At 37.0% G+C, this 14,461-nt stretch overlaps 1 protein-coding gene across 1 annotated transcript in view; it reads left to right on the forward strand.

Moving 5' to 3' along the window:
* The window catches only part of grin2da (glutamate receptor, ionotropic, N-methyl D-aspartate 2D, a), a 282,278-nt gene that overhangs the window by 153,473 nt on the left and 114,344 nt on the right, over window positions 1-14,461 (forward strand). The window contains exons 5-6 of the mRNA XM_047383963.1: window positions 1,378-1,565; window positions 12,595-12,735. Coding sequence (XP_047239919.1) covers window positions 1,378-1,565; window positions 12,595-12,735 — 329 coding nt within the window. The remainder of the gene's footprint in view (window positions 1-1,377; window positions 1,566-12,594; window positions 12,736-14,461) is intronic.

Here is a 14,461-nt window from a genome sequence, read left to right on the forward strand (position 1 = left end):
GCTGTATGTAATCATTTATAATAAAATGATATGTAAAATATGTTGATAGCCAAAGTAAAAAATACAAAATAAAATGGCAAAAGTTTTCTTGTAATAGTAAATTTAATAAAAAATTTAATTACATATTATTGATACATTCATGTAGTATATATTATTATGTTTATATTTTTATTTCCATTTATATTGGGAAAAAAATAAATAAAATCTTCACCAAGAGCAAAGTGTACCAGAGTAAAATGCTTTTTTTGTGTGTACAAACTTGGCAATAATACAGATTCTGATAAAATAAGAATAACAAAACCCAAATATTACCAGCACAGAATTAAATCAAAGCCTAAGTGACACTTGTATGATGGGTTCACTATTGGTGGATAAAGATTGTATTAGTCTGGAAATACTATTAATACTATTAATGCAGTAAAGCTATGACAAAATAAAATATGAAGACCCACGAAGATCTAAATGAAATCCAAAATGAGGTGTCCCTCATTTGAAAAATGGGATACCTGTTCTAACAAAGTGACTGATTGCATCATAGCTTGTTTGGAAGGGTAGCAGGAAACATCTTAATTCATCAGAGCAAAGCAGCAGTTTATAGGAGGAAAAAAGTCCAAGTAATGTTTTTCCTGAATAATGGCAGATTTCATTTGTAAAAGACTCTGAATGTATGCCGACTGCTGAGGCTGTGTGATAGATGAGGATTGAATGTCTGAGTAGACCTCATGCCGACCTTGATCCCATCCGCTGTCAGCTAAGAGGGAGGATCCTGCGTCACATGGCCATCTTCTGTGACGCGTGTCACAGCGGTAAACATGCAGCATGTGAATCAAACGCCACACGCCTGCTGGGATTCCATATTCCAATGTTGAATGATTTGAGTTTTTATGGCCTCACTCATTGTCTTTCGAAATGATGGCACACATTTTCCTTAAGAGCTTCCTCTGAGCAATCATCTGAAGGACTCTCATAACCCCCCCAATACCCCCATGCACACACACACACACAGACAGACACACATAGATTAATTTATCTTCTCTTTTTAATAACATATGAATAGAAAATAAAAATGCAATCATAACAAGATTCTTTATTTTCCAAGTACTGCTCTTCTCGCTAAAAACCAATTTAACAGGCACAAATCGGTTAGATGCTATGTAATACTGATATATGAATGAATAAAATGCATAATTTTGAATGAAGTATGAAAGGAAGCAATGAAACCAAGTAAAATAAAAAAAATATTGTCATTATAAATGTGTATGTGTCTTTACCTTTCTGTATCTATCACAGTGGTTCATTTTACTTGATACTACACTCTTTTATATCATTCCTTTATAAACACCACCTGAACCTCTCTGTCTTATCATGCTTCACCAGGTCCGTCTCCTGTACTCCTCCCTGGAAGAGGCAGAGCTGATTTTTCGGGCAGCCTGGGCAGCGGGTCAGGCTGGGCCAAGTCACATGTGGTTCGTCGTGGGACCCGCCCTGTCTGGATTGGGATTGGAGGGCCTGCCAAAAGCCTTGTTTGCCATCAGGCCACAGGGCTGGAGGGATGAGCCACGCAGGTATAAGCCAAGCAGATGGTTCCCAATGGGGCTTAGTTTGGTTTTTACTTTGTACCATGATATATTTTTAATCTTTCTAACAAGATGAGATTAATGGCAAACTCATCCCTATAAGTCAGCTCTACCTTCCACTCAACCACGAAGCCTGAAATGTCCACTAGTACTTTCTACACGTTTATTTACAACCCAGACATAAAATCTCCTATTCATAGCCTGGTGAAAATCATATAGCAGTTAAAAAAACCTGAGAGTCAGAATGAATTGAAGAAAAAGATCTAATAGATTAATTTGGCTGTGCTTGTCTGTCCATTTACATAAGGATGGTTTCTACATGGTCAGATAATCCTTAAAGATGATTAAAAAAAGATACAATTAGTTGATGACATCATTGCACAAGGACCAGCCACCTCCCTGAGGCAGCTAAACACGTTGAATCCAACTTTTTATTCCAAGTCAAAAGCATTATTCAAAGTGGGATTGCATTAAAAATAACACATACAATTAAAAGGCTTGATATAATGCAATGTTCCACAAAATCTCCTCAATTTTCTAATGTTTAGACCCACTTAAGAGGCAATTGTAATACAGCAGCACACAAGGCAAGATAGGACACGGCAGCTAATTGTTGAGCAGCTGATTGTTTAATTACGTTATACACTGTTAGTGAACCACCAGATTCTCTCTCAACAAAAAATAGAGCAAAATGACATTTAATATTTTTACAATGGTTTCTAGACATTTAAATGATTAAAATATACTAAAAAGGCTTTGTTGTAATGCCTGGCTTATTTGATTGCAGAAGGTTCTCCTACTTCTATTTTACTAGTTCTTTATTTTTTTGCCCTTAGTTGAATGAAGAATTTACAAGGATTAGGAGAGTTCTGCACTTTTGAGCCTTTAGGCAGCTAAACCCCAACCTAGTGATTTGAAAAATGCATGAGGATCTGTGAGAAAATAAACATTCTCTTCTTTATCCCTGATAAACACTATTTGTAAATCCATGTTCTTTTGCTTCTGCAACACACAGAGGTAAAGAAAACTGTTGTAAGACAACACTGTTCCATGCATGTTGTTTCCTCTGCTGGATTGACCTCATTTTGCAAAAGCGATTTTCACTGTCTTTTTTTTTTTAATCGACTGACCAAGTGGATTAAGGTGACAAGTACAATAATTTCCTCTTTTTTGCATTTTTACCTAAAAGAAAACAGAAAAAAAGGATTTTAAAACAGTTAGATAAAGCTGAAAAAAAATATAAATTGCTGAAATTCAACTGAAGAATATTTCTTCTTTATACATCAACATTACAAGTGGCTTTAATTCATGAAATTAAAAAGGTAAAAACATTTGTGCAGAATAATTTTCCACTGATCCTTTTGTGCTTGGTTTTCTATCGACATGTCATAATGAAGGCCTTTTTAAACATTTCCAGCCAGCTAAAATCCACTGACATGCAGAGTACCTTTCCATCTTGACAAGCAGCATTTTGTCTGCATCAGATTTTAATGCCTAGAACAGTTTTGCACATGCTCAATGGAACGCCTAAGAGAGCAGCAGTGTTGTCACTATCATGCACAAGATTACAGTTCACAGAGGCAACATACGTAATGGGATATCATAAACAGAGACGTGTTCCTTTAAATATTTGACAAAGCCCATGCACCTCATTTCCAGGTGAAAAGATGTATTCAGTGTTTAACCTTTCTGAAAAGAAAACAGATAAATTCTCTTTTTGCCACAAGTTGGTACATAATTTATTGTTATGCAGTTATGAAGTTTCTTTAGAATAAATCCTGCTCAAGATTTGTAGTCTGGCCTTAGATTTATTTTAGGTCAGTATTTTAGTACATTATACATTTAGTGAACCTTTCACAGTTTGTTCCTTAAAAACTAAACATCGGCTGTCATAAGATTATCTAAGTATTAAGAGCAAAAGTCCCATGATTTCACAATGTTACGAGGCCAGTACAAAACTTTACACAAAATGTATAACCTGATGTTAATGCTTTTTTTATGAACAAAAAATAAATTATTATTACCACTGAAGCTGAAATAACATAAGTAGATTGCTTTAAATTTAGGAAAAAATACCTATTTAAAACAATGTCCAGAGTGACGTATTAAATGGGCCTAAATATGAAGACCATGTTAACTACAAGATCACAGAGTGAGATTTTAAAGGTTTTTCTGAGGATTTGACATTGCACCATATTTTGACTGTGGTTCTGATCCCCATTTAGGCCAATCCAATCTTATGAAATATGACAGATTATGACTACTTAGACACAAGAAATTCCTGTCGAACTCTTACTGGTAGATATTGTTTACTGGAGTCACAGAACCACATTTCCTTAAAGCAGACTATGAGTAGATCATTATCACATTGTTGCTACAAAACATCTAGAGATGATTTCTTTTTATACATAAAACATCAAGTACAAAAACAGAGTAATGGGTTACACTTTTTAGTCCCCATACTCTAACTGTCTTTGTTTTCTAAGTCTGCAAATATTTACAAAAAGCAGATGTTGTCTTTCTATTGGGAAAGGGAAAAGTGTAAGACCTATCTTTCAGCCAGTTGACAGTGCACAAGAAAAAGTGGTGAAGGGTTTGTGCTAATCTTCCATAGGACTAGAAGGCTTTTTTTCACTTTCTCTATCATATTCTTAAAATACTTTTTAGAATTATAGTTGTTTTGAAGCTGTCACTTTTAGAAATTATTCATTCTTTGATAACGGAAACTGATCAATCTCTACTATTAATCATCCTCGGATATTTTAATTAAAATCTGCACATTTTTGCACTTACTCCCTGGTCATCTGGTCAATTGCTTATGAAAACAAATACCAAACCAGCCAATCAACTGTCAGGGACACAATACATTTTGGCATCTAGATGTGGTGAAGACAGTGTGCAAGCCAAGTGTTATAATGTGAGGAAAAAAGTGATTTAAGTGCCTTTAAATGTAGGGTGGTTGTTGGTGCCTAACTGGCTGGTCTGAGTAATTTAGAAACTGCTGATCTAATGAGATTTTCCTGAACAGCCATCTCTCAGGTTTATAGAAAATGATTTGGAAAAGAGACAACATCCACATAGTGCCATTTGTGTGGACAAAATAGACTTCCTCATGTCGCAGCAGAATGGGCAGACTAGTTTTAGTTCAAATACCCACGTGTTACAAGGAAATACTGTGGGACACAATCTCTGAATGCACAATACATCAAACATTGAATCAGATGGGCTACTGCAGCAGAAGACCACACCGGCTGCCACTCATGTCAGCTGCAAATGGGAAATTGCTGCTACCATTTCCACAGGCTTACCAAATATGAACAAAAATGAATGAATTCATAAATGAATGAAACAAGCTTCTTGAACATAACAATATTTCACTTACTCCAAAGACCTCAACAGTCACCAGATTTTTATTAACTAGAGCACATTTGGGATGATGTGTAACAATATCATAATGGATGTGCAGGAGACAAATTTGCAGCAACAGTGCCATGCTGTCATGTCAATATTGACAAAAATCTATAAGGAGAGCTTCCATTATTTATTTTGATCTATGGGAAAAATAAGGCATACCTGATTGAAAAAGAGGATTTAACCCAGTACTGGCAAGGCCTCATAAAGTGGCCAGTGATCTGTGAGCGTATGTCTTTTGTGACATTAGAAAATAGTATACTTACAAATCACCCAGTAAAATACCTCTCCCGAATTATTAAATGTGCCAGTACCTCCTCAAACCTGTTGGGATTGATGGACTTTTGTTGTTGAGAATCGCTGTCCTGCCATGCTTAGAGAATGCCAAAAGTCTGCTAGAAGATAGAGAGTGGTTGGAACAAGATTGGACTATAGATTTTGATTCCTGTAATATGAAGTTAATGTCAAAGTAAATTACAAAGTGTTTCTGTGATAAAGACTTTTTCATAATGACTGAGTATGGGTAAATATGATTAAATGTTCTGTTTCTTGAAGGTTCATAAATGTATAATAAAAACTGACTTCGCTTAGCTACAAGATGAGTAACAACTGCAATCACTCCTCATCTAAGGTTGATATGTACAGTGTATTTCAATTTTATGCTTGTTCTATGATTTGTATTGCATGGAAGATTGCTTCAGATTTTGTGCCAGTTTTAGTAAATACAATGCAATAGGAAGACCTAAATAACAACAAAAAATCCTTTGATTGAATTTTTACCTTGAGTCAGTTTTAGCCTTATAAATTATAATTAATTAAATGAAGTGTCTACTTCAGCTGCATTCATTTTCCTCTCATAGCATTTTATGACCACTGCAGAATCTTCACAGAACTTTTCTTCAATGGAAAAAGTGATAATTGTGATGTGGATTAGTAGTTTTGTGAATATTTTAAGGAACACTTCCCCTTCTGCATAGTTTGGAATTTTACCCGCAGCTTAACAGATCATATGTGAAATTAAATTGGCATTGCTTTGCAAGCTGATTGAAAACATCAAACCCTGTAAGATAAGATTTTCATTTATCACAACTTCATCACTTTGCCTTCCAGTACAGTCAGAAAGCATTCCAACAGGACAAGTAAAAAAATAAATTATCTGTCCCCTTTGAAATGAAAGCAAGAGGAACAAGATGAGTGGTTGTATGACATTCTTTGTGTTACTTTTTGCACACGTGTGTGTCTTTCGCTTTTTTGTAGGTAGTTTTGTAGATATTCTATACATATCCATGTTCTCAAATGATTATTAGTTTAGATATTTTTGGCACTGTTTAGTGTGATTTTTATTTTTGTTCTTCTGTCACTTTTTTAAATTGGTTCAAATGGTTTTACATCTCTTTTTGTGCATTTCTTTATTCATTTGTGTTACTTGTTGGACATTTAATCCAAGAAACAGCTCTGGATCAGGGTCTGTGGAGCTAGACATCTGGTTATATAATTCTGGTCAGTAATTGAGTTAATCATCCACTGTCACGTTGCAACATTTAGAGTAACACTAAAACACACTGAAGACCTTAGCTGATAGGATTGTATAACTTGTGAAAGTTAAAATTTATATTCTGAACTTTTGCACTTTACTTACTTGCTCTTTCTCATTACTTGTGCATTTTCATTGTCTAGGTTAATAAAAGTTATTTTTGTTTTGTTTAATTTTCAGCGTCGTGTCAAATGGGATGCAGGAAATAATTGATGGTTTTAGTTACAAAGCAGAGTTGAGTTCACAGCTAAATTAAAAAGCAGTGCCCTCGCAAAGAGATTCTCAATTCTTTAAAGCTTGCTGCAGATCAAAGACTGATCTTTTCATATTTCCCTAAGACAGATACCAAGATATTTTTATGTACTGGGCACATGCATAAATTTAGAAACTGACTTTGTTGTAGCATTTTGATTTGTACTGTGCTGGATTTCATTCTATCAATATCGTGTGCTTTATTTTATTTAATTTATTTATTTTTTGTGTGGCACTAGTGACCTTTATTTTAAAGTAAAGAGACAGGAAGTGAGGTACATGAAGCAGAGGTCACCAGGTTGGTACTGGAACTCAGGACAGCTGCATCGAGGAGTGAAGCCTCTATGTATGGATCGCTCGCTCTACAGCTACTTCACACGCCGCCGCACCCAACATCATCTGCTTTGTTTATCCTCATTGAAGCAATCAACAGCTGTGAATGAAGTTATTCCAGACTACTGATATATGATATATTTTTCATAGCCTGAGCTTTTGAAATTTACCACTGCTTTAGCTCAACCCTTGCATACTTCAGTAATTGTTTCTTTCATCTGAGTTACTTTTTGTTTATTAACATTTCTTTATTGCTTTAATTTAGCTATTTTTGTTTCAGATATACTTCCACCTACAATGCTCAACAGAAGTATATATACCCCTTGAACCTATTTAAATTTTGTCACATAACTTGAAACTTAAAACGTATGTCTTCTTTCCACACTTCAAAAATATGACTATAGGGTCAACTGATTTCTTTAAACTGCCCTTAGGTGTTGGTGTGAGTGTGCGTGGTTGTTTTTGCTGTGTGTCTCGGCCTTACGTTCGATATATGTACTTGCTGAGATTTCATATCTTATAATGGGCGATCAGTTTTTATTATCTAATCAAAAACACTACTTCTTTTGCTTTGGTTCTTGTACTTGTCTCATCCTCACTAATATCAGCAATATCCTTAGGCACTGCCATCTTGAATCACCACCACTTCCTCCTAGATGTCAAGGCAAAAATTTAGTTGGACCCTTATTTAATTCACCAGTTCAATTGACAATTAGAGTCCACTTGTGTGTAGTCTAATCTCACTATAAATCCATCTGTTCTGGGAAAGCCTAAGAGGGTTTTTAAAGAACATTTATGAACAAAGCATCATGAATACCAAGGAACAAAGCAAACAGATTTTGAAGATCTTAAAGAGCTCTGTTCAAGTCTTATGACAGAAAAGGCAACGTGAGCATCACTGAGAAAAGCAGCCAAAAATGTCTATCATACCTTTAGAGGAGCTGCTGAGATTCAGAGCCCCAGCAACTCTCAACAACTCCTATCAGATGGGATAATCTTTTAGTAGAACAACTATTAATTGTGGACTTAACAAATCTAGCTTATATAGAAGAGTGACCAAAAGAAGACCATAAAAAATTATTTAAAGTGAGCCACCACTGTGAAAGGAAGACGACAAACGTGGAGACTTGTCATGATTTGTGGGTGTTTTTGGGTTCTTCTTATTATTATTCTTGATAGGTTTTGAATAATGCTTCTGTTTATTATTTTCTTGGTCATGCTTTAGTTTTTGTCTTCTAGTTCTTGTTCTGTCAAGTTAGATTTTTGGATTTGGTTATGCTTTAATTTCATAGTTTACTAGTTGTGTTTCTATTAGTTTGTATTCAAGAGTCTCTGTTCTGCTCCAGCCACGTTTTGTTCTCTCCTGTCTGTTTTCAATCATCTTCATTCGGTTCACCTGCACCTAGCATTTAGTCTCCTCGTTTCACCTGGTCCTGCTCCATATATACACAACTGTTCTGTTTATTCCTCTCAGAAACATTTTGGATCACCATCTCTGCTCATGTCTTGTCCTGTTGATCATGCCAAGCCTATATTGCCAGCCTTCCCATGTCTGTTTTTTTGCCATCACCTTCTGTAGTAAGTTTTGTTAATTTCATTTACCATCATGCTGCCTGCTCATCTGCATTCCGGGGTCCTCCGCTACACAAACCCTGACAACACTAAAACATTTTGAAGACTGTGGCTGTAACACAACAAATGTGACAAATTTCAAGGGTAGGAGCCATTTCTTCAATTAAAAATCTAAATATTCTAGTCATATGGCAAAAGAAAACAGCTACCCTAGTTACCTGTTCTATCACAAAAATGTTATGATGCAAGTAAGAGTATAAAAGGTAGTGCATTGGGTGACTGATGTATTTTTGTTTGTTTTTGGCATCTTTATCCTTTAAAAGCTTAACAGCCCAACACAGACTGCTTTCTTTGCTACCTCCACTTGTTTTAAAGTTGATGCCCCTTCAGTGTCCATCACTCAGTTTAAGAGTTATTAGCTCATGTGTGACACTTATTACTACTTCCAGCAAGTTTATTTGCTGGCAGTCATAAAAGAAACATAACGACTGTTTGTAAATCCTTATTTTATTTAAAACTCAGCCCCTCTTTTTCTAAAGTGTGTTAGCTGTGGTAAAGATATTGAAAGGCTAGCTATTTGAGTGGATAAAAGCAATAAAGCAGAACTGGCGTATTGCTTTTTAATAGTTCATTTCTAAAGTAGAGTTACACACACCAACATTTTCACACACCTCCACAGCATCCTGTGGGAAGGCGCTGCATTCTTTGATTTTATGTTCTGTCAATACAAAAGAAATGTGGATGTGTTGTTGAAAAGGACTACAAAAAAACAAACAAGGTGAAATAAAAACTAAATTTATTGTTTAGCTTTGTTGTCCTCTCATCAATATGTTGTCATTTACTGTTGCCACACATCCTCAGCCTACTCAGCTTCAATCTCCACAAACCTAGGATGTTTAGAAAGTACTGCGAAAGTTTTGATCATGAGTGATTAATTTGTATTGTTCTGAAATCCGAATGCCTGTGTTATTTAATATTTAATTAGACATTAAAAAACTACTGCTGGCGCTGCATTATGGCCAATCAGTGTTCAAAACCACCCATTAAATAAAGTTAATGTCATCTTTAGGACCAAGCTGATCTAACTTGTAATCTCAGGCTCGGTGGCCTTTTTGCACTCGAATGGTTTAGCACCAAAACAAAACGAAATTTCATGAAAAAAAACAATATTCAGATTGCTTCATTATAAACAAATTTTCTCGGCCTAAACACCACCTCTTACGTGAACCGTTCTGAAGAAAGAGGGAGGGAGGTGTACAGGGGGCTCGTTTGGGTAGCGAGCCCCCTGTTTGGCCCGGTCCAGCCATGTGACGGGGATGAAAAAATAAACTTTGTAGTCATTTTCTGTAGCCTATATGGGGGTAGCTCCCACTACACGAACTAGCAAGTTGGAAGATGTGTAGTACTGCGATGCCTGTCATCTATTCTCCATCAGGGAGGAAGGAAACCACTTCACTCAATGTAATTAGACAACGTCTCTTCGGGGACATCGCTGCCTCCGGTTGCTTTTCTGCAGAAGCTCAGAAAGAAAAGTTGAAGAGAGGTTGTCTCCATTCCCCTTTTGTGTGATCACTGGTTACTTGAACGTCAGATCATGGTAACTCTGGATCCAAGTTTGATGAATTAGTCCAGCTTGCTATCAAGTTTGGCACTTACGCGCATTTCATCCTTTGTCCATATCTGTGGGAGAGTTGTGTGGTAGAGAACAAGCTGCAACGGAGAAAGTCTTTTTGTCATTAGCTGTCTAGCTAATGTCCTTCCTGGGCTGGATTAAGTTTAGGTTAAACTGGATTTAAAGGTGCAGAGAGTTTCCTACTAGCAGCTCTGTCTGTGCACAATTCAGAGTCCTTAATCCATAGTTCTAACCGTGGCTGAGGCGCAACAATATTCTGAGAATGTCTACCTCAGATGAAGCAAAAAAAAAAAAATTTAAAAAATACATGAATGATCCTTTTGTATATTTTATGAAGATAAAAAATGCTGCCAGTATGCAAATGTAAACCTTAAAAGACTTTAAATATGTCTATTTCAAAAAGACCAATGGGAACTCTGAAATTAGCTCTTTGAAATGTTAATTTAAGGAAATCACTGGTGATGTCCGGATCAGGATTTTGAAAGACCCAGATACATGAGTCATTGAAGAATATGTGTATATTCCTTGTCATTGAGCCATTGAGAAACAAAAACTCACACAGTTTTGCTTACATGTAATGTGACATAACTTATCAAAACATGCTGGAAAAGAGTCCAAATACCAGGACAGGTAAGCTGAAACAGGGGCAATGTTTCTACCAGCTACAAGTAAAACAGTGTCCTCAGCATACATCTGGATACCAGCACCAGGACACAAATAAGGCAAATCCTTTATATAGTGTATAAACTAAAAAGAAGACCAAAACCCGAGCCTTTGGGTAAGCCTATAATAATTTTGCAAAACAATGATGTTTTATAACATATCCCAATACATTACATTCAGTTTATGATATATGGGCATTCTTAAAAACAATATCATGGTTTAAAGTGACAACTTTCTTTATTAAAAAAAGAAAAAACGGTTCCAACTACTTTAACCTGATTAAATGAAGATTTAATCTGTTCAATCCAGAATCAAGCAGCTGGCTCCGTAGAGTAATGGCAACACTAATCAAGTTGTAAATGATGTAAGTAATTTGTTTTACCAAAGCCATCTCCAAAACCTTGGAAAATGTAGATGAAATACTTATTGGTTTTTATTGACATGCCAGATAAATTGCTATGGATTTGAAGACTGGCAGTACTACTAAAATCTGCTACTCAACAAATCTCCAATTTACAAATCTCCACTGTAAAAATATCATGCATGTGGACAAGAGGTGCGAACACAACAGAACATGTTTTATGTGCTAAATATAGGCCATGATATAAAACAATTTTCTAACAAGCTACTTCATTTAATGATGCAGTCAAAGTTTGCACATCTGAATCCTTCAATTCATAGTACTTAATATTTTGGTAATTATTCTGATGATGTTGACAATTACTTTGTGGTGTAAATTAAAGTGTTCTTAGCAAAATATGATTTGTCCTCATACATCAACATAGAAATCATCAAATTCACATCAAAAGCTGTTTTCAGGAGTTCAGGGTCAGGAGAAATATGTAGAAATTTTGTCAACACTGCCTACTGTCACATATCCACCACACTGTCAGAGAACAGCTATGTGAGATGTGTTCTCGCAACAGGAAAGGCTCGATTGATGCCTTGGTAGATCAAACAGGATTTAGGGCATGAAACAAAGAGGGTTGTGATGGCAATTCAAACTCTTGCCTATCAAAAATGATAATACTTTTTTTTTTTTCCACTAAAAATATAAATATATAAATGTTAACTTTATATCATTATTTGCATACAAAATTGAACATGCTTAAAAGCACAACTCTAAAAAGTATTATTGTCAATTATTGCTGCAGTAAATCTGTGGAAAGTGTTAATTTAATGTGGCTCCTTTCAGCTAACCCCTCCAAGCAAAACGTGTTGTTGCCAAGATGTTTTTGTTACCACATTCTTATCTTCCTAAATTGGCTTATCTGTGATGAGTTATGCTGAAGCAAACATAATGAGCTAAAGAAGAGGCACATTTGATTTTATATTTATTTATATCCTTAATCCTTGATATTTTGTGTTCAAGAGGATTTAAGGAGTTTTATGATACAATTTACAGAGGTGATGGGTATATTCAATTTCCCTCAACAGTTTGAAGCCTTTCCATATTTTCAGGTGTTCAAGCAAGCTTTCATTCTTCTATATATCTTGCCAAGTCAGTCTATGTTCCCTCCTGTTGTCTAGAATCCCCTTGGACCTCAGCAGTGTCAAGGAAAGAACTTTAAAATGTTCTATTATCTCTGGCTCACCTTTTGCTCTTGCTAATCCTGCAGACGTATTGCCAAGGGAGTTTCAGTGCTCACTCATGGGGCGATGGCTCTGCGGAGGGACCAGGGGGCCAACAGTCGAGCCCAATATGCAGGGAACTGCCAAAGTGATGGAAACCAGACCCACAGAGTGCCAGACAGAATCAGGTAAGAGGGGGCACAACAAGACAGACAGTGTTTCTTTGGTTATTGATGCAATTTAAAACTTCAGCATAAAGGTGTAAACATGGTCCTGCAGATTTGATGGGTATCCAAATTTATAACAAGGCCTGGGTCACTTAGATCTAAAATACCTCAGTGAAACTACACAAGAAGGTATCATGGTAGATGAATATTGCTCTAGCTTATTAATTTGTAGATGTTTTGATGATAACCTGTTGACTAGAAGTTAGTGCTGTTTGCTAGCACTTAAGTGTCCTATTGTGTTGTTGTTTCAAAAGTGAAGACTATTTGGTTTTATGTTTATTATTTTATGTGGTTTTCCTGAACATTAGGTGTAATACCAGAGCAAAAATAGATGTCAAGTTGTATTTTGAGGCTTCATTCCTGCAATATGGAACAAACTGAAACTGGATCTAAAACAATTGCTTAAAAATAATTTAAAGGGAAAAATTAAAGTAAAACTAAATAAAACAGGAAATTAGAAAACAAAAATTAAATTAATTGAATAAAATTTTTTTTGCTACAACCAGAAAAAAACAAGTACACATCTCTAGTTTAGAAATAAGTATTGCTATAAGTTTTCATCCTGAGAAGTACTTTCAAGGCTAATTTACCCCAGAATTCACTCAGAATTACTAATAGATTAGGTTTGATACTACAAACACAACAAAAACACATTTAACAGGGAAATTCCTAGTTATTGTCCACATTGCTCCAGCAAAGAGAACTATTGCAAGTCAGTCAGTCATTTTCTACCGCAGAGGGTCGTGGGGGAGCTGGTGCCTATCTCCAGCAGTCTATGGGCAAGAGGCAGGGTACACCCTGGACAGATCGCCAGTCCATCGCAGGGCAACACACAAACAACCACACACACACTCATTCATTCACCTAAGGGCAATTTAGAGTGCCCAAATAACCTAACAGGCATGTCTTTGGACTGTGGGAGGAAGCCAGAGTACCCAGTGAGAACCCACGCATGCATGGGGAGAACATGCAAACTCCATGCAGAAAGACCCCCGGCCAGGAATTGAACCCAGGACCTTCTTGCTGCAAGGCAACAGTGCTACCAACTGTGCCACTATACTATTGCAAGTGTTACAAAAAAATCTAAAGCTTTAACAATCTTGTACTCGTACTCATTGTCTCCCGCTTCATCCGGGACCGGGTTGCGGGGGCAGCAGACTCAGTAGAGACATCCAGACTTCCCTTTCCCCAGACACCTCCTCCAGCTCCTCCGGGGGGAGCCCAAGGTGTTCCCAGGCCAGTCGAGAGACATAGTCCCTCCAGCGTGTCCTGGGCCGTCCTCTGGGCCTCCTCTCGGTGGGACGTGCGTGGAACACCTCCCGAGGAAGGTGCCCAGAAGGCATTCGGGAGAGATGTCCAAGCCACCTCAACTGGCTCCTCTCAATGTGGAGGAGCAATAGCTCCGCTCCGAGCTCCTCCCAGATGGCCAGACACTTTCCTTAGCGATAGGGTGAGGACCTTGGCTATCTGGGAGGAGCTCTACGGAGGCTCATTTCAGCCTACCGGTCGAGAACCATGGCCTCGGACGTGGAGGAGCTGATCTTCATCCCAGCCCCTTCACACTCTGTGAACTGCCCCAGCGCATGCTGTAGGTCTTGGCTAGAGGGGGCCAGCAGGACCACATCATCTGCAAAAAGAAAAGACAAAATCCACTGGTCCCCAAACCAGACCCCATCCGGCCCTAGGA

The sequence above is a fragment of the Girardinichthys multiradiatus genome, chromosome 13 (genome assembly GCF_021462225.1).
Source record: "Girardinichthys multiradiatus isolate DD_20200921_A chromosome 13, DD_fGirMul_XY1, whole genome shotgun sequence".
NCBI classification, from domain to species: Eukaryota; Metazoa; Chordata; class Actinopteri; order Cyprinodontiformes; family Goodeidae; genus Girardinichthys; species Girardinichthys multiradiatus.